Source organism: Eublepharis macularius, chromosome 3, assembly GCF_028583425.1.
Source record: "Eublepharis macularius isolate TG4126 chromosome 3, MPM_Emac_v1.0, whole genome shotgun sequence".
Classification (NCBI taxonomy): domain Eukaryota; kingdom Metazoa; phylum Chordata; class Lepidosauria; order Squamata; family Eublepharidae; genus Eublepharis; species Eublepharis macularius.
In genome coordinates this window covers 78,079,329-78,101,100 of record NC_072792.1, presented here as the reverse complement: position 1 = coordinate 78,101,100, position 21,772 = coordinate 78,079,329, and the positions used below count along the sequence as shown (strand labels likewise).

At 41.1% G+C, this 21,772-nt stretch overlaps 1 protein-coding gene across 1 annotated transcript in view; it reads right to left on the bottom strand.

Annotated features, from left to right (window-relative positions):
• Positions 1–21,772, bottom strand: part of IL1RAPL1 (interleukin 1 receptor accessory protein like 1) — a 742,385-nt gene that overhangs the window by 341,605 nt on the left and 379,008 nt on the right. The window contains exon 5 of the mRNA XM_054974391.1: positions 12,998–13,072. Coding sequence (XP_054830366.1) covers positions 12,998–13,072 — 75 coding nt within the window. The remainder of the gene's footprint in view (positions 1–12,997; positions 13,073–21,772) is intronic.

The window sequence follows — 21,772 nt, the reverse complement described above, 5'->3', positions numbered from 1 at the left end:
GGGCAGTTTGTATGCAAGATTGGGGATACCCCCTGGAGGCAAAGGCTGCACTCATTTCTAAGCTGTTGGTATAAAAGTCCCTTATGTCTGTGGAGTTCCTTCTAATTCTCAAAAATTGCCCGTATGGAATATTTCTTTTTAAATGTCCTGTGTGAAAGGATGTATAGTGAAGGTAGGAGTTCCTATCAGTCACTTTCCTAAAGGGACGAACTTCTAAATGATTGTTATTTTGTTTGGAAATAGTGACATCCAAAAAATTAATGCAAGTGTCACTACCCTGCCATATAAATTTAACGTTCGGGTTAAGCGAGTTCATCCATACACCAAACTGTTCCGCTATCTGTCCATTCTCCAGAATAACCAGAACATCATCTATAAAGCACAGGAACAATAATATATGATTTTTATATGGATTATGATTATTAAAAATCCATTTTTCTTCCAGGTCCGCCATGTAGAGGTTGGCAATGCTGGGTGCCACCGGGCACCCCATTGCCACCCCTTTGGTCTGGTAATAGTATCTGTCTGCAAATTTAAAGTAGTTCCGTTCTAATATGCTAAGGCCAGCGACGGAACAACATGTGCCAAGGTGATGCATCGGTCGGCAGCCAGGCCTATGATGCTGACAGGGATCCGTGCCCAGATGCTAGGCCAATGCTCCATCCAGCTGTAATCAATACAGTTGTGGCCATTTCTAACCCAAGCAAGTGTCTGGTGTGATCCATAGCCTCTATGCAGTCTGACATAGCACATAGGTGACAAAAAGGAATCAATAGTCTCGGATATACCTTCATCCCACACTCTGGCACCATAAAGTATTATTTGATTAATTTTACCCCCAAAAGTCTTTATAGCTGCTGGGTAATACTTCCCTCCTTCTGTGTGAAAGAAATGTGTCAAGGCATTTAAATATGGTGTTACCTTGTAGGAGATAGATTGGAACTGATTTTTCCAAGATAGGTCTTGGGAGAATGTAATGCCTAAATATCTAAATGTTGTTACTTGTTCAGTGTTGGTATCTGCCATCCTCCAGTCCTTTTTCTTCAGGCGGCATCCTCTTGCAAAGACAACTACTTTGGATTTCTCAGCATTTATAGTTTATATAATGAAGTTTATATAATGAAGTGATTTAACAATGGAAATGTACCATTCTCCTCCAACATACAGAATCATGAATTAAGTCATGGTTAGAAACAGGGCAGGAAGCTTTAGTAATAACAAAACTAGATGACAGCAGTTGTACTTACTGGATATTCTTTTTCTTTTTTCAGTACTTTTATGAGCAGATCCCTCAGAATACCATGTACAAATATGTTCTCAGTTAATTTAATCCTGCCAAACATTTAATACAACATACATGATTCATACTGATAGTGACTAGACTTGTGCCTGGGAATTGATTTCATTTCTTCCACTTTTATTATTAATTTCCAAAGGGACTGTTTTGTCATTCGGTCATTGTGTATAGTTTTATTTCATTATTTTTTGTTATTTTTTCATTTTCATAATTCTGTTTTATTATTTCTCATTGGTTTCAATGGAGTACCCCCCTCCCCTTCTTGTGTCTGTACCTTTCTGGTTTTCTATCTGAACAGGACAAATCTAAGAGGGACTACTCCACTAAGGCATCTACACTGCCAAATGTAAAACAGAATAAGGAGGTCTCCCTTTTTGAGGAAAGGTGGCTGAGTCCCTATTTAACATTAAAGTCTATGGAAGAATTGATAGGAAACAGTAATACAAAAAGCAGTTTGAGGAGTTGGCTCTGCAGCCACTTCACTTGAAAAACAGTAGCTTGAGCTTCCAGGGGGCACTTCCAGTGTCAGGTGGACTGCTACTATTGTTGGCTGCTGCTGCTTTTTCATATTCACCCCTTCCTCTCCCTCAGCCATGTCTGACTCCATTAGGATTGCCAGGTACCCTTTCCTGCATAGAGCCAATTTGGGCCGCAAACAGGTGCAATTCAGCCCTTGAGGCCCAAATCGGCCTTGTGCAAAGTATGAGAGTGCTCTCAGGGCAGTATGATGATGTTACTCCCAGGAGTGAAGTCATCGAGCTGCCCCAGAAGTGCATCCTGGAGGTCTGTTCCTCCCTCCCTCCTCACTGGCCAGGTGAGTAGTTCCCCCACATTGGAGGAACAGCAACCCTAGTCTCCACCATGCTGCACATTTTTCCCACCAGAGTCAGAAGATTTCCCTGCCAATTATAATGTGCTGTTTTCGTGCACAGATGTCAGATAAGATACTCTAATGTGTGTATGAAATGTATGTAATTTTATTATTGGGCTATGTGTGATAAAATAAATGAATAAAATAAAAGTAGTATGGTAGACACAGACTGAGTTACACAAGACAAGACAAATCCCAAATTAAATGTAATTCCCAAAGAACCACAGCAGTTTTTTGGGGGGAAGCACAATTAAAAATCAAAAGGGTTTGGTACATACTCAGAAACACTCAGGCAACACAAACAGTCATACACTGATAAAGAACCAATGAAGCAAATAAGACTGAAGGGGGATTAAAATAAAAAGTGGCTTCCAAACAGCTAGAAGCAGCAGAAGAAAGCAAGATAGAAATCAAGGTAAATAATAAAGAAGGGAAGAAAAGGTGGGGGAAAGTAAAATGCTTTAGAAAGGAGACAACACACACAGTACACATAAAACGAAAACTATATTCAAGAAGAAAGCTAAGGAATTTAAGAAAAGAATAATATTTATTAAATACTATACTGTACTTTGGCACAAGAAAACTTCAACCGATTTCTCTCTCTCTGAGTTGATTCTATACAAACAGGCTCTCCCAAATGTGAAACCAACTCTTATTGATTCAAACTCCCACCCCATACGCTTTAGGATTGGACTACCTCACACTTACATGTAACCTTAGTGGCTACAGTCTGCAATCAATAAAGACTCCCCCCCCTCACTAAGGAGCATAGCTTTAGGAGAAAACAGCAGAGAAAGGAGATAAGTCAGGTCAGAAAGTGACTGAAGTCGCTCAAACAAAATGAAAAAAATCATAGCCCCGCCCCTGCCCCCGTTATAGGCTGTTTAGATAGGGGATTTGTTTCTTTTCCATTAATTACATAATTATTCATAATTATTGTAATTAATAATGAAAGAAATACAGAAGTCTAATAACGATCTCTACTTAAATACTGGTGTCTGTGTTATGTGCCATCAAATCACTTCCAACTTGATGACCCTATGAACTAATGATTTCCAAAACATCCTTTCATTAGCAGCCTTGCTCAGCTCTTGCAAACTGATGGTCATGGCTTCCTTTATTGACTCAATCCATCTCCTGCTAGGTCTTCCTCTTCCTACTTTCTTCAGCTTTTCCTAGCATTATTGTCTTTTCCAGTGAATCTTGAAATGATGCGAGTTGAAGGTAACTTCAAGGTGATAAAAACTTGCCAGAGGCTGTGACCAAAACTATAGATTCTATTGGAAAACTGCTGACATTTTGCATACTAAAATTCTGTATACAAAACTTTAAGGAGAGTAGATTCCTATTATCAATAATAAGTAAGGCACAAGGTACTTCAATAAGCAAAAGCAACTGTTTAAAGCGTTATTACATTCCTTATCAGTGCTGGCTATATGAGATACAGGAATTTCTTCATTACCATACAAATTTTGCTTTTGAAGTTAAGCTGTTAAAGTTCATTAGGAAGTATGGCAAATAAACTAATTCTGCTAACAATCAAATGCTAACTGCCATCATTCTTGCCAATGGTTGGATGTCACCAGAAGTCTTGCTAATAGCTACCATGGTAAATAGCATCTGAAATATCCATCCCCATGGTTCCCATACATTCAAATCTTCAAATATGAGGAATTACATGTCTATGTTTGTACCCCCCTCCTCCCCATTTTTTTAATCTTCACGGCATTTCTTCCATGACATGAGAGACAGTTCACACATAGTATCTTTAAAAAAAAATTAGGCTGGTGAATTAAAAATACTATGGCAGCAATATTTTCAGTGATTTATGTGACCAATTAACACAAGAAGAAAGGCAAAGAAAGGAATACAAAAGTCTTGATAGCAAGAGAAATAAGGTTTCAAAGGCTACAGTGACAAAACAATGTCTATCATAAGCAGATAGTAAAGTCCACAAAAAGTGAATGTTCTGGCATTGGAGGCCCAAAATATAGCTTTCAAAGCCTCTCTAACCATGATTTGGCTATTGAAGTAACTGTATATAAAAGTTCTTAGGGATCACTGCATAAAAACTGTAGGATTTGGGACAGCAAGCTATGCAAGAACACTTGCTGCACACCAAAAAAGCATATATATTTACAAGCCACTTCACATGATAAATTCTGTTACTTCAAAATACTGTAAAGTTGAACATAGATTCTCCATGCAAATAAAGCAAGCTTTTCATAATTATAACCACAGCTTCTGTAACTGCAATGAAAAGTACACCATGATGATGGAAAATGCAGTGGAAAACAGTAGCATTGTCTGTGGACGTTCTTACAATATATTCTCCCTTGGTGAACATGTGGCAGTACGCTACTGCCACATGCATACTAACTCTGTGCTTGGAATCCTATTATATAAAAGGCAATCCGTATCACCAATGACTCATTTTTTGTCCTGGTGAGCCTGCACAGGAGCATCAGAATAAAAACTGAGTCATCGGCAACACAGCCTCTGGAGGCCACCACGTAGGAAGGCCAGGCAAGGCAGCCCATCTCTCCAGAGGCTGCCGTGGTGAAAAGGCCAGGCAAAGCAGCACGTCCCTCTGGAGGCCATCGCGGCAGGAAGCCCAGGCAAGGTGCCCCATCCTTCCAGAGGCTGCTGCAGCAGGAAGGCAAGTTGAGGCAGCCCATCCCTTTGGAGCCTACCATGGCAGGAAGGACAGGTGCAGCAACATGTCCCTCCAGGTCCAAATGAGCCCAACTCGGTCTCAATTAGGCTGCTGCAGAGTGCAGGAGTGCTGCTAGAGTGGCACAACAAGTCCTGGAGTGCTCTGCGCTCAGCAGCAGTCCAATTTTGCCCCATTTGAGGCCAAATCAGGCTTGTATGGGGCTGAAATTGGCTCGCTGTGGAGCACAGGAGCACTCCAGGACCCCTCATGCTGCCCAGGGTGCATTCCTGAGTTGTTTTCTAGACCCTGTTTTTAGTCCTACTATATAAAAGGCAAGTGGTATTGGCGATGGCTACTAATACTATTTCCTTTTGCTCTGCAAAAAAGCATAATGCCAGTCCTTTCACAGCTCTTAAAAATTCCATCTACTTTACTTAAAGATGATCAATCCTGTATATTTTAGATATTTTTAGGATTCTTTTATGTTTGAGGAGCCTTCCATCATCCTTTCCTATAATCTTTTCCCCAAACTCTATATCAATTATCCTTCTACACTAGCTTGCTTGTTTTACTTTTTTACAGAATATTTTTAAACCATTTGTGTTTTTTATCAATTAAAATTAGTTCTCTTGTGTAAAGATGCTTTTAAAATCCTTTCTACTTCTGAGAAGAGTGAAAGGACTGGTTATGCTCTTTTACTTTGGTTTCTTTCTGTATGGGAAGCTAGGCAAGTTAATTTTCTCCTTTGGAAATCCATGGGATTTTAAGTGATCTCTCTCTTCTGGATTGCAGCAGATATTACTTTATTAAGTACTACAAGTCTGCTCTCTTCATGACATTTAAGAGCAGCTTAAAATTCCACAAAAACAAATGTGCTTTTTGACAACACAAAAATGAACCAAAATTTAAAAGCCTGCTTTGGTTTAATTCTCCTATCTATAAAAGGGCATCTGTGCACAAACCTACGCAAGCTAAATAACTTGTTATGGAGATTGTTTGGTGAGTCATTTAAAAGATCATATTCTGAACTAGGTAATAATTAACTTCAGTGACATTCTAACAAAAGCAGAGTAAAATATTAAAATATGATAATATCTTCTATAGTACCATGTTTGAGTACGTGAAGGCATATTTCAGTTAGAGACGGCTTTAGTGACTGCCTCTGATGCTAGATGAGGTAGCCTCCCCTAAGTGTCATAGTAGACGGAGGAGACTGTGGGTAGGATTTGAAGCTTGAAAACTTAATGAACTTAGAATAATGCTGTCCCTTACTTTGCCCTGTTCAGTTCAGTTGAGCAGATTTCAGATTGCTTTCCTGAGAAAGCTTTAAGCAGCCTGAACCATGACAAAGAGCACAGCCCCAACCCTTCCTTCCAGTAGGGTGAAATATGAAAGGAAATGGATTGTGCCCAAGGTTCTCTCCTGAAATCTGTTAGAAAATGACCCTAATTTTCTCTGTCTGCTCTGTTTTCAGAAATGGTTCTTAGGCAATAGGCACCTCTTTCTGAAGCAAGACAGGCTATTTCCTAAAAGATGGTGACATCTTTGTACTATTTTGTCTTGAGCACTGAAGCAAAACTCCTGCCACAGGAAACTTGCCTTTTTGTTTCTATAAACTGCATGGCCATTGGGGAGTCTGTGTTGGCCTACGACAACTAACAGATTTGACCTATAATTCTGCCTCCAGCAAAAGAGACTGAAGAAAGCTACATCTCTACCACCACTCTGTTCCCCCAAATGTACAATAAATTCTTCTAACACAGTTTAGATTTTATGAGATGTGCTGGCATCTTTAAATTCTGTCTCTGTCTTTTTCTCGTAGAATCACTAAAGTAACACTGGTTCTAAGTTTTAATATGTACAATTAAAATGTCCCAAAGACGGAAAGCCAGTCAAACCCTAAGTGCATTATTAACAAATTCAAATGTTACTCATTTACTCATTCAGTAATTCAAATGAAACTCAAAACTGTTTTAGCTCCATAAGCTTTCTTACCATGATTTGGATTCTGTTTAGAGTAAGTTCATTCTGTAACACAATCCTGATTATTCTAGGCAGATTTATTTTAAATTGCCATCAGTTATAAGATTCTTAGTACCTGATGCTGTAAACATAAAATCTGTGTTACATTGCCCTTTATTGTATGCTGTTCTCTGATGAATTCCAGAATTTTCCCTTATCTTTAACATCCTTTAAAAATGGACTATACTCAGCTTGCCACCAATCTTATATCAATTTATTTATTACATTATCTATACTCTGCCCTTCTCATTGAGACTCAAGGCAGATTACACTGTCTAAAGTAATTCAATCAACACCTCAGACATTCAATAAACGATGCAAATGCAAATTTGCAGAGATTTGAAAACAAGCATAAATTCACTACAGAGCTAATACAATGATGAATCAGAGCATAAGCAATTAAATATGACATATTAAACAATGCAGGAACTACCCAAAAAGAACATGCTTAGATCAACAGAAAGTACACAGTAGTATTGTCTACAGTCCCTATCCTTTACCGGTACATCTATTTCCTTACACTACAGTATGTATGTGGATATCTGGTGCACTAAGAGCTCAAGATAAAAATTTATCTGAACAAATTACTAGATATATATTTATCTTTTTGTAGTAAAAAACACTTAAAAACATTATAAAGTTCTAGAGTAACATATAGAGCAACAAATATAATAATATAAGACTGTTGTCTTCCCATCCTCTTCTCATACACTGGTACTTTTTCTAACAATCTAGACCTATTACAATCAATTGGAATTCTGCCACTGGTTTCATCGGGCAATAGACTGCACCCTTACCTAGCTTTAATAGTTTATATTTAAGACCTCTTCACATATCATTAGCAACAATATAACTTTAGAATATTGTGAATACTTTTAGTTAGCATCCAGCCAAAGTTATGCATAGTAATATTCCATCTGATTCTAACTGGAGAGATTTAAACTCATTTTTAACTTTCTCTCACTGAATGAGTCACAGCATAACTTTGGCTGAATTGTGCCAAATTTTAAAAAAATTAAATTAAATTGCACAATTTTTTTTAAAAAAATCAGCACCCAGAAGCTGCTGTGTATTCTTTTAAAGAAGAGATATTGATATATCTCACATGCCCTTAAAATAAGGGTATATCTAAACATAGACAGTAATAACATTATACTCTGAAGTACTAGGCCCTTTAGCATTTAAAAGGCTGAGACTAGCTGTCCTCTCAAAGCAGTAGAAGCGGTAAGAAGTAATAGGAGAGAAAGTGCTTCCAAGCTGGGCCACAGGGAGCCACAGCCCTTTGAACCTCTTTTAAATGTTAAAGTCTAGTGGAGTAAATCTGATATCTTCATGGAAGAAGTTGGTCTGTGGTACCTCAGCTCTTTAAACATCAGTATTTGAACAGCACTATTTAACAGGCCATTGTTTTCAATGTGTAGTAGATTTGCTCTTCAGAATCTGGAGGCCAGGTGCGCCATGTACTGAAACTGAGAAATACTTCCTCTCCTTCTCATCTCCAGCTGCCTGTAGATACTTCAAAAATTATGTTTGAATTTTATTTTGTGATTTTGGAACGGACAACATTACTATTTTCATTCAGTCTGTGTACTGATATTTTTCCAGTATTAATTAAAATAGAATTTATATTATTTTACTAAATCATATTGTAGCTGCATTTTACTAACATTGCTTTAACTATAGAAGTGAATATGAGATATAACATGGTCTTGATGTTGTCAAAGGTATCACATAATTAGAGAAGAGACACACACACTGAAAATCAAGAATTTCCAAGGCAACAATTGATTTAAAAAAGCAAATGAAAACAGTTTCATGAACCTTCAATTGTCATCAAAATAGACCAGCCACAACAGCTAAAAATGATATTCAAAATAAGATATATCCAACAGTCACTAAAGAGTTAGGAGGGAACCTTCACACAGGGAACCTTCAGCTGCAATCTGACAATTGTAGGTACTGCTCTAGAAATGTAAAAAAACCCTTTAACAAAATTTTAATGATCCTAGCACAAGAATAAAACATTTGTTTCACTACACCAGGCTTCAAGTCAATTTACACTGGGCACAACTGTATAAAGTACAGTCATCAGGAGGACAGTGGCTTCCATACTTGCAATATTTACTCCTATATCTCAATAACAATGTAATCGTAGAAAGAGTTACTCCAGTCTAAGCCCATGGGTTTAGACTAGGGGTGTGCAAGGAAAAAACTTTCGGCTTTCTTGTTTCGGGATTACCCGAAACAAGATTCTCTACCGTTAAAGCCGAAAGCCGAAACAAGAATCTCTTTCGGGATTCGGGATTCTTTCGGCATTCTTTCGGCATTCTTTCGGGGTTTTTTTTGGGAAAATGCCTCCGTCTTTCAGGACGTCTGGAGGAGGCATTTTCCCACCGAATAAGCCCAAAATTGGTGGGGACCTTCCTCTAACCCTTCTCTAACAACCACCCAAGTTTCAGACAGATTGGACTTTGGGGGGCCATGTTATGGCCCCCCAAAGCAGGTCCCCCCATCCTCCCATAAGAAAGCGAAGGAGCAGCATATTGTTAGCATGCTGCTGCTGATCTTTCTTCATTATTTCCTATGGGGAAAAAATGAAGAGGCAGGCTTCCTTTGCCAGGGGTGGCATTTTGCATGCAAAATGCCCCCCTACCCTCAGGGGCCCTTCTCCCACCCCTCCTCCCACCCCCCACCAAGGCTCAGCCTGCTCCCACTTGGGGGGGCCATTTCATGGCCTCCCCAAGTAGGTGCTCTAATCTCTACCACTGACAGCTGGGGGAGGCTTGTGTTGCCAGGGGTGGCATTTTGCATGCAAAATGCCCCCCAACCCTCTGGGGCCCTTCTCCCACCCCTCCTCCCACCCCCCACCAAGGCTCAGCCTGCTCCCACTTGGGGGGGCATTTCATGGCCTCCCCAAGTAGATGCTCTGCTCTCATCTCTACCACTGACAGCTGGGGGAGGCTTGTGTTGCCAGGGGTGGCATTTTGCATGCAAAATGCCCCCCAGCCCTCTGGGGCCCTTCTCCCACCCTTCCTCCCACCCCCCACCAAGGCTCAGACTGCTCCCACTTGGGGGGGCCATTTCATGGCCTCCCCAAGTAGGTCCTCTCAGCCCCTAAAGTCCACCCCTTACAGCCCCACACAAACCCAATTCCCCCCCAGCTGCCACACACAGACCCAAATCCCCACATTAGCCCCTCACAGACCCAAATCCACCCCCACCTGCCCTACACCCATAACCCCAGGAACAGGCTGGCAAAGGCCAGCCCTCTCCCTTTGTTCCCTATGCTGGGAACTTCTAAACTCTCTTTCCCTGGGCAATTCTGCACAGCCCAGGGGTGCCACAATGGTGGGCACACTTCTGAGTGCCAGCTGGTCCCTGTGAAAGAGCACCTGAACCACAGACACCCTCCCTCAAATTCCCCCACCACCTACAGAGATGGCTGGCCAGCCAGCCCCATTGTTCCCTATGATGGGAACCAACTGCACAACAAAGAATAAAACAAGAACAACACAAAATAAAGTTTTAAAAAAATTATATTCTCCCTTCCAAAGTACAAGTAGGCAAAGCATTATGACACATTACACCAGCAGTCCCCCACACAGAAAAATTAAAACAAAACTCACTTAACATCAGAGAATCACAAAGCATGATTCCTGTCAAAAACACTTTATTTCTTGAACAGCTTTAGGTTACACAGCAGGGGGGAACACCAAAGGGCATGGCAGCACTATCTTACACAAAAATAACACAACTCGCTTCACATTAAAGAATCACCCCAAAAAATTGCTGTCAAAAGCACTTTATTTCTGTAACTGCTTTAGGAAGGCACCACAGAGCAGGAAAGCAGTGTACTACACAAAAATAACACAACTCACTTCACATCAGAGAATCACACAAACACAATTGCTGTCAAAAACGGTGAAGTGGGTTGTATTATTTTTTGCAGTACATTGCTATCATGCCCTGTTGTGCCCTCCTACTGTGTAACCTAAAGCTGTTCAAGAAATAAAGTGTTTTTGCCAGGAATTGTGTTTTTGTGATTCTCTGATGTTAAGTGAGTTGTGTTATTTTTGTGTAAGATAGTGCTGCCATGCCCTTTGGTGTTCCCCCCTGCTGTGTAACCTAAAGCTGTTCAAGAAATAAAGTGTTTTTAACAGGAATTGTGCTTTGTGATTCTCTGATGTGAAGTGAGTTGTGTTATTTTTGTGTAAGATAGTGCTGCCATGCCCTTTGGTGTTCCCCCTGCTGTGTAACCTAAAGCTGTTCAAGAAATAAAGTGTTTTTGATAGGAATCATGCTTTGTGATTCTCTGATGTTAAGTGAGTTTTGTTTTAATTTTTCTGTGTGGGGGACTGCTGGTGTAATGTGTCATAATGCTTTGCCTACTTGTACTTTGGAAGGGAGAATATAATTTTTTTAAAACTTTATTTTGTGTTGTTCTTGTTTTATTCTTTGTTGTGCAGTTGGTTCCCATCATAGGGAACAATGGGGCTGGCTGGCCAGCCATCTCTGTAGGTGGTGGGGGAATTTGAGGGAGGGTGTCTGTGGTTCAGGTGCTCTTTCACAGGGACCAGCTGGCACTCAGAAGTGTGCCCACCATTGTGGCACCCCTGGGCTGTGCAGAATTGCCTAGGGAAAGAGAGTTTAGAAGTTCCCAGCATAGGGAACAAAGGGAGAGGGCTGGCCTTTGCCAGCCTGTTCCTGGGGTTATGGGTGTGGGGCAGGTGGGGGTGGATTTGGGTCTGTGAGGGGCTAATGTGGGGATTTGGGTCTGTGTGTGGCAGCTGGGGGGGAATTGGGTTTGTGTGGGGCTGTAAGGGGTGGACTTTAGGGGCTGAGAGGACCTACTTGGGGAGGCCATGAAATGGCCCCCACAAGTGGGAGCAGTCTGAGCCTTGGTGGGGGGGTGGGAGGAAGGGTGGGAGAAGGGCCCCAGAGGGCTGGGGGGCATTTTGCATGCAAAATGCCACCCCTGGCAACACAAGCCTCCCCCAGCTGTCAGTGGTAGAGATGAGAGCAGAGCACCTACTTGGGGAGGCCATGAAATGCCCCCCCAAGTGGGAGCAGGCTGAGCCTTGGTGGGGGGTGGGAGGAGGGGTGGGAGAAGGGCCCCAGAGGGTTGGGGGGCATTTTGCATGCAAAATGCCACCCCTGGCAACACAAGCCTCCCCCAGCTGTCAGTGGTAGAGATTAGAGCACCTACTTGGGGAGGCCATGAAATGGCCCCCCCAAGTGGGAGCAGGCTGAGCCTTGGTGGGGGGTGGGAGGAGGGGTGGGAGAAGGGCCCCTGAGGGCTGGGGGGCATTTTGCATGCAAAATGCCACCCCTGGCAAAGGAAGCCTGCCTCTTCATTTTTTCCCCATAGGAAATAATGAAGAAAGATCAGCAGCAGCATGCTAACAATATGCTGCTCCTTCGCTTTCTTATGGGAGGATGGGGGGACCTGCTTTGGGGGGCCATAACATGGCCCCCCAAAGTCCAATCTGTCTGAAACTTGGGTGGTTGTTAGAGAAGGGTTAGAGGAAGGTCCCCACCAATTTTGGGCTTATTCGGTGGGAAAATGCCTCCTCCAGACGTCCTGGAAGACGGAGGCATTTTCCCATAGAAAAGCCGAAAGAAAGCCGAAAGAATCCCGAAACGTTTCGGCTTTTTTCTTTCGGCTACCCGAAACGTTTCGGCATTCCCCGAAACGTTTCGGCATTCCCCGAAAGAAGCCGAAACACTTTTGTTTCGGCATTCTTTCGGCATTCTGAATGCCGAAACGCACATCCCTAGTTTAGACTGAAGTAACTCTGCTGAGGACTGCACTGTAACTATGGAATTTCAGAGAATAAGCAAAACAGCTGGAAACATTTGTTTTATTTGTACATGCAATGTCCCTAATCCATCCATTCATCTACTTCCAATGTATCTCTTCAAAAATGCAATTATATTATTTACAGGCAAGGACAGAGGAGGGGAAAGCAACAACATTAAAGAGAAGCGTCATCTTCATTTGTACAGCAGCATAGTTCCAGCAAACTTCAAGCATCTCTGCAGAAATACACACTATACTGCCATTTCCACTCTTTTAATTTTAAATAAGTGTTAATGCACTCACCAAACATTAAGTCACCAATAAAATCAGCACTTCCTGAATGTCACTTACCTAGCTGTGTCTCTTGAATTGTCAGTTTGGTCTCTGAAGGGTACAAAAGCTTTGGTGGTTTTTCTGTCAGTGGAGCTGCAAAAGAAGGAAAAAGCATGTTCATTTTTTTAAGCATATTTTTTTTATTTGACATATAACAAAAACATGCTTTAAATAAACAGGATAGTGACTATTCTTAAAGCACTATCCAAAGCCTGTACTACATGAGTAACTTAGCTTCCCTAGTATTTTCTGGAACAGTATTATTAATGGATCTAATCTTCATATGGTCTCCACCTCCTTCAGTTTGCAAGGCTGCCAATGACGGGGCATTATGGGCATATGTATTTGTAAGTTGGAAGCAACTTTTTTTTTTTGAAAAAAATTTTTATTGGGTTAGAATCCGTTATTTTTACATTTACATTCAGTTTTTCCCAAATATTTCATTTCTAACCCCCTCCCTTTCCCCCCCTTTTGTTGACTTCCAACAGCTTTCCCACCCTTTGTCCCTTTTCCCTTACTTCTATTAATTTCCTCTATCTAAAACAGATATACATTCTCCATTATATTAAGCAGTACATCCTTAACTACTTTTCTTGTTATATACCCAAACTGTAAGTCTTTGTTTCCATCTTGGATAAACAATTTATCCCATTTTCCATTTTTAAATATTTCTATATATCATAAACCTATATATCATAAACCATAAAAATCTTACATTCAAATCAAACAATTTGACTTCTTCTCTATATATTACTCATTCTATCTTTTTATGGTAATTCTATATAGCTCATCACATAGTCAATCAATTTGACTCTTCTGTATATTCAGTTTGGTGCATTATATAGATCTTATCAAAGAAAGAAAATACTGTTGGTTACTCAATCCTTATATTTAAACCTTGTCATTAATTATTTTCTATCAATGTTCTATCTATTAACCTATATATATCTATATATATATCAATCTGTTAATCTAACTGCTTATAAATTCACATTTATCTCTTCCTCCCCCGGTAAAGTCACCCCCCTCTACATTTTATTATACTTCAGTAGTTCTCAAACTGCCACAGTTTTCCTCCCACCTCCCATTTCTTCTCCAATATTGTTTCAGCTTCTCCCAGTCTGTGTTAAACTGCCCTGAGTCCAGATTTCTCAGTTTTCTTGACATCTTTTCCATTTCGGCCATGTACAGCAATTTGTAGATCCAATCTTCAATAGTTGGCACTTCTCGTACTTTCCATTTTTGCGCATACAAAAGTCTAGCTGCTGCTGTCATATAAAATATTAACGTCCTATGATGGGCTGGAATTCCCTCCATTCCCAAGTTTAGTAGCAGGAGTTCTGGGTTCTTATTTATTTGAAACTGTAAAATTTCACTCATTTCTCTTATTATTTCCCCCCAGTACTGCCTGGCTACCTCACATGACCACCACATATGATAGAGGGAGCCCTCATGCTTCTTACATTTCCAGCATTTATTAGAAGTGTTCAAATTCCCTAGCGCAATCTTCTTTGGTGTCATGTACCAACGATAGATCATTTTGTAAATGTTCTCTTTAGTAAGTTGGAAGCAACTTGACAGCACATAACACCTTACGTGGTTGAGATGCCAGGAGTCTGGATTCTGGAACATTGGCATAAAGCAGATCAAGATCACGCTAAAGGTCAGAAGTCCAAGTGAGTAGTCCTATGTGCAAGAGTCAGCCCTTAGACTGGGCCAGGGCCGTCGTCACACGGGCTTTTATTTAGCGCTAAAATAGCACTCTTTCCCGGCAAACACCCACCTTATTCCAACACTGTAGTGATTTTCTCTCTTCTGCTTTGTGCTTGATAGTTGCGCTATTTTGTGCCTCAGTGTGAATGCCTCACATCGATGTATTTCGCCTCGCAACGTCCTATGCCCTCCCTTCAATCCCAGAATCCATTTCTTCCTGCGACTCCCCTTTTTTAAATTTTATTATGTCCTTATAACGCCATAACGACATAGCACAATGCAAACTTTCTGCTGAAGTAAAAATGACTCAATCGCCATGGCAGAGTCTTCAGCGATGGGGATCACGTCAGACAGGGAGTTTTCTGCGGGCAAAGGGCTATTTATATAATTTCAAAGTTGGAAAAACAAAAGGGTTGTAATGTTTTGCTCTAACGAAATGTTTATATGCTGTTATTCCGTTATAGCAGAATTAAACGCCAGAATAATTAAAAAAAAAGGGGGAGGAGCTGCTTCTGCGTGGTTAGAGAGAACAGAACAGAGTGCTTCGGTGTGGACAGCTGATGGCGCGAAGAGCCGTTAGGTGACCCAAAGAAATGTTACTGTGCCGATAACAGGTAGGACGCTATATGCTGTAAATTTAACGGAAGAGATGCCCGTGTGACGACGGCCCAGGTCTTCATAGTATAACAAATTGATTGAACTAACAGGAACAACTTCATAATGCATTAGGCTATGTGACTAGGGTTGCCAGGCCCCCTCAACCTCCCGGTGGGGGGATTGGGGCCTGGCACTCACCATTCTGGGGAGGTGCACGTGTGTGCGCTCCCACAAGCGTGATGATGTCACTTCCAGGAATTGCATACACGCTTCGCAGGAGCTTGGAGCGGGGCTGCTGTGGTGGGCAGGAGCACTCCTGCCCTCCGCAGCAGCCCCAAATGGGCCCGATCCGCACCAAAATGGGTTAGTTTCAGGCCTGTTTTGGCACAGATCAGGCCCATTTTGAGCCACTGTGGAGCGCAGAGCGCTCCTGCCCTTTGCAGTGACCCAAAACAGGCCAAATCTGCACCAATTTTGGTGCACTCATTTTGGTGCGGATTGGGCCCGTTTTGAGCCACTGCAGAGTGCAGGAGCGCTCCCATGCTCTGCAGCAGCCCCAATCCGGGCCAAAGTAGGCCGATCCAGGTGGCTGCTGTGCACAGGAGCATGCAGCACCACAAGGGAATGCACACAGAAGGTGTGCGCCCCCCCGTTGGCCAGGTAAGTGGGGGCAGGGTGTGAGGGGTGGGGGTGGGGGAATCCCCACCCCCACCGGGGGTATGGTATCCTTATATGTGACTCACTTCTTGGATCATGTGCTGGGACCTAGACAGCTGAGCCCTGAACAGTAGATAGAGTGTAGCTAAAGAGGCATGTGGTTATATGAGAGTAGCAGGGCATGAACTGGAAAAGGTTTGAATCCATTACTGGCACCTTTTGTATTATCTGCACAGAAGGCTATGGTTATCCAATGATGATGGCTCCCTGCCTACATTCAAGGATCTTGTATTCATGGTTTCCAAACCAGAACACTAGCACGGAAGAAAGGTTCCGCTTCTGCAGTAAGGTACAGAATGGGATTATTATCAATTAGCCTCATGGCTTTTTACTATACAGTAGAATTTGGAGGAGCAGATGAATAAGTCACTTGTACTTCCATTTTATTGGCTTTTCTGTAATGAATGAAGCAGTTCTAAATCAACTTAAACCAAATTACTCAAACCTTAGTGGCTTTCAGATTGTGATCTTAATTAGCTTTTCCAGCTCATTCATACTCTCCATCCATCAATAGATTTAATACAATGAGAGATATTTAATAGATGAAAAAAATATGGCAGTTCTAAAACAAAATTCTATTCTTTCTGAATGCTGATGTGCAAATACTGTTAAGATTAAAGATGCAAAAGAAATACTTTCATTCACATGTAGAAGAAAACTTTTACATGCTTTATAATTTCACATGACAACCCATATGAAAAATCTTTAATGAGCATGAGGCATGGCCTGTCTTAACTCTGAAATCTTTCTGCAGCTCTGTTATGTATATTCCATCCATTTTTCACAAGACGGCCCCTTCTCGGCTGGACGCAGAGTGGCTTGGTCGGGGGCTGCATTTTGCAGCCCCATCAGAAGGAAAGGCAGACCCTGCCTTTCCCCGGCATCCAGGGCTTTGCTGAGGTGGGTGGAGCTCAGAGCAACGACACTTCCAGAAGTAACATCATTGTGCAAGCCCTGGGAGTGCTCCTGAGCTTTGCTCTGGGCCCATTTGGGGCCTACATGATGACATCACTCCTGGGAATGGCATCATTGTGCCATGCTGGCAGTGCACCCTGGGAGACCTATTTCCACACCTTTATCCCCACCAGCCACATGAATGTGAGGAAGAGGCTGGGAGTGAGGGATCCCCTGTCACCACCAGGGGACCAAACAGAAGACACCTCCAGTATCTGGAACCAAACAACTCGGTGGATAAACCACAAATGGAGGAAAAAGAAGAAATCAATATCTATAAATATAAAGTGTATCCAAGTACAAAGTGCATAGTGCTTATAAATACTTATATATTTCTAAAAAATATTCATACAAATACAATATCCCAATATATAAATTAGATATACACAAAGACACTCAATGTAGGTGTCAGCTGTATGAATAAAGATGTCAGTTTGGGGGGCGGTGCCTGTGTTGGTGTGCAGTAGAAGAACTAATTTGATTCCCGTAGCACCTTAAAAACCAGCAAGATTTCCATAGTATAAATCAAAGCTCCTTTCATCAGATTCAAGTAGGAATGAAGATCCCTGAGCCCTTTCATCCTATTAAGAAGGTGGGAGGGATGATAAAGGGAGACAGGATGTAAAGATACAATTCAAAATGTAATCTGCTTGATTAGAACAGTAAAGAAATGCTTAGAGGTAGGAAATGCAGAAAATTACCACCCATAGCGAGATAAAATTTCTGTTCCTAATTTAGTTCCGGTAGGAGTACCCATGAATTTATGAATGAAGTCAAATTCACCAATATTGTACTGTAATCTTCCCTTGAAGCTTCTCTGCTTCAGGATTGTCAGTTCTGGGTCAACAATGTATTGGATTGGAAGATTAAAATATTCTCCCACAGGTTTTTTAGTATTGCAATTTTTAATTTTAGGTGGGTAGTCATGTTGGTCTGCAGTAGAGCAGCAGGATTTGAGGTCAGAGCTGAAGAAGATATCTAAAAATGGAGCTCTAACTCTCAAAAGCTTATACCCTGAAAATCTTGTTGATCTCTAAGGTGCCACATAAATCCTGTGATTTTCCATGTTAAATTTATATCCATTTATTCTTTTGTGTAGAAACTGAACACTTTGTCCAATATAGACATAGAAGGGCATTATTAACACTTGATGGCATATATAACATTGGAAGATGAATAAGTGAATGAACCTGAGATGATATGGCTGCTGTTGTTAAGTCCAGTGATCATGTTGTTAGGATGAATATGACAGAAGTGACACACAACTACATTTTAGCCATTTTCTACATTTTATTTATCTTGCTTTCAGCACTGATTCACTCCCCCACCACCATCATCTCTAGTTTACCTTGCTGTACCTACTGGCACATTCCTACATGAAAACATCACTAATCCTTCTTCCTCTTATTATTAGCATTTTGTTATCATGTGGAATATGGAAAAAGGCTCACATGCATTGTCTGTACTCCTCCTGACCTCCACACATTCAATGAAAGTGGGAACAAACAGAGATAAGGTGCACTTACTGGGCTTTCTCCACACCAAAAAACAGATCAAGATGGGTAGCTGTGTTAGTTTGTCTGTAGCAGTACAAAAGAGCAAGGGTAGTAGCACATATAAGACTAACAAAATTTGTGGTAGAGTATGAGCTTTAATGAGTCACAGCTAGACATGGGCATGATCCAAAAAAAAATATCGATCAAGCTGTTCGTGGATCCATGCTGGTGACGACCCCAGATCACTGATTCACTCCGATCAAGTCCCGTTTCCGATCTGGGATCTGGAATTGGAAGAGCGCCCCCCCACACACACACTTAGAGCAGATGGTGGGGAAAGTTTTTAACCCAGCGACGAGCCGCCTCCCCTCAGGGAGGGGATGTTTTCTCACACACACACATACACGCACTTAGAGCAGAGGGTGGGGAAGTTTTTAACCCTGCGACGAGCCGCCTCCCCTCAGGGAGGGGACGTTTTCTCTCTCACACACACGCACGCACTTAGAGCAGAGGGGGGGAATTTTTTTAACCCGGCGTTTTCTCACACACACGCACGCACGCACGCACTTAGAGCAGGGGGGGAGTTTTTAACCTGTCCCTGCCTCTCTAAATATAGAGAGAGAGAGACACTCCGTCAACAAGTTTCAGCCAGCTTTTTAAAAAAAGCAGGGATAGAATCCTCCATCCCACCCGATTTTAAAAGCAAGCAGCCAGTCTCCCAAAAGCATATTTTAAACAGGAAGGAAGTAAAACAAGGATCCACACAGATCCTTGCGGATCCTATGTCTTTTTAAATAGGAAAAACACAAATGAAACATCAAATCACATACCACCTTTTTGCAAAATCAGGCACTGGGCTGAGAAGCCAGGAGGAGAGAGATATCTCTTTTCAGTTAATTCTTTCAGCACTGAACGAACTCAGGAGAGGAGTGCAAAACAGCTTGATAGCTGCTCTCAAAGCAAGGGGTTTTTGAAAGAGTTAACACTGAGAAGAGATCTCTTCTTAACTCTTTCAATGGCACTGATAGCTGCACTCAAAGTTTTCTCTCTCTCTTAACCCATTCCTCTCCCAATCACTTTGCTTATATTTTTCTCAGGAAGCCACCTTTTCACTCAACTGTTTGCTTTTCCTCGCTAGGGGAAATATTATCAAGTTTCAAACAGAGCTCAGGCATTCCCCTGCCTCCGTTGCCAGGGGAATAGATTGTTGGTGCCTGAATGTCTAGCTTCCCGGTCCTATCACAATCGCCCCGGAGTCCCGACTGCTGGATCGTTTGCCGTGGAAGACAACGATCCTCCAGGTCATGATTGGGAGATTGCCATTATCGTGGGGTTTTTTTATCATAATCCAGATCATGCCCATCTCTAGTCACAGCTTACTTCTTCAGATACCACAAATTTTGTTAGTCTTATAGGTCCTCTTTTCTACCAAAAACCAGCTCTTTGCATATACAGTTTACATTTATTGCCTATGTTCCACCATTTGTAAGTCTGTAGAATTTTGCTTCTCTTCATTCATATATTGCAAGACCATCCATAAAGGACTACTGAGCAGTTTATTTGGATAATGAGTAGCTGGGAGTTGAAAAAAAATGGGTTATTTTTTTTAACTGGATATGATTTACCTTCATGAGATTTTTCTTAAACATTTCACATTAATTTAACTGCTACCTTATAATTACTTCTTTGTAACTTCTTTTTAAAGACTCAAAGTATTATTTATCTTTCAAAAGTGTCTACTATTCCATTTATATTTAGATTTGCCTTTTTTGTCAAGCTCAGTGAAATTACCCCTGATCAGATAATATTTCTTCAGCACTGTTGTTCTAAATCTTTTAACTTGCTTCAAAGCAGACAAAGTTCTCTTGCAGTCTCTAAAAGGTATCACAATTGCTAGAGTAATCCTAGTACAAAGGGCTACAGGATAGGGAACAACAAATTCCATTTATTTAACAAACGGATACATTACTTACCTGTGGCCTTAGACCTCAGGTGGTAGCTTTCTGTGAGGAAAATAATAAGTCTTTTTAACTGCACAGGGTTTAAGGACGTTAGCCTCACAATTCCCTTTTGGTGTGTGTGGTAAAACTTATCTATAGCATCAGTCTGTCTGACAACAGCCATTCCATTGTGAAGCATAATGCTGTATGAACTAAACGACTGAGGCACTGTTTGTATGGTCTCAAGCCCACCTGCTAGAAGCACATAGTGTAGGTCGCAAAGCCAAGGATCAGTCAAGAGGCTTTAAAACTTTATTCCCTCCTGATTTCCCTAACTGGGTTACTTCTATGTGTTTATTGACATGATTTCTTCCCTATGTTTTCAATGCATGTTTACAATAACTTTTTAAACATCTTTTATCCTGGATTAAGTAAGCAGAGCCTAAAAACAACTATGGTACCCTGTCCTTTTTATAACCCCACATATCTAATCAAATGCTTAATTGGGTTTTGCTGTATCTATTCAAATAAAACTACAGATACAGATGTACGTTATAAAAATGCTATTATATCTGTATTGCCATTTTTGGTTTTAAAAAACTCAACAATTGAGGCACAAAGCACCTCGTCATCAGGACTACAGTAAATAAACCAACCCATGCTGAATGCTAAACTCCAGCTTTGGACTTTTATTTCTTATTCCTTTCACTTTCTATTTGAGTGTTATATCCAGTGATACAGCAGTTTGGTAGTTGACCAGCAATAAAAGCAAATGCAGTCAATTTGTTTGTGAATCCAGGGACTCTATATACAAATGTAGCAACAAGGAAATATCATTATTGCATCCTATGGGAAAACTGAGTGGTTTAATCTGGTAAAAGAAGATTGGCAACAATATGTTGAAAGTCAGGGACACTATTTTCTACCAAATGAGATCACAGATGAGAACAAACAAAAAGCAGTCTTTTAGTGTTTGTAGCAGTAAAAACACACTTATCTTAAGAACTCTGTTGCAGTCTCAGGAATAAGGAAACAAAAGTCTAACAGATTTGCAAAACATTTTAACAGACTTCATACTCAAATATTATTATGGGCTATTCTAAACTCCTTACATTTCACTAGAAGGAAAGGCCATATTAAAAAATGTAGATGAGTTCAAAGTTTAACAGGTTATGTGCCTTAGGTCAATTATGTGGTAGAAACATAGTCTTTATAAAAGTTTTAAACAAATAACGTTTAATAAATAAACGGCACATTTGCCAATATCATACAAGATATATTAAGACATTGGTTGAATACCCACATACCGGCATAGCGCTAAACTGTCAGAATGCCAGCGTCTTTCGAGTGCAATTTCTGATGTCATTGCACCATGA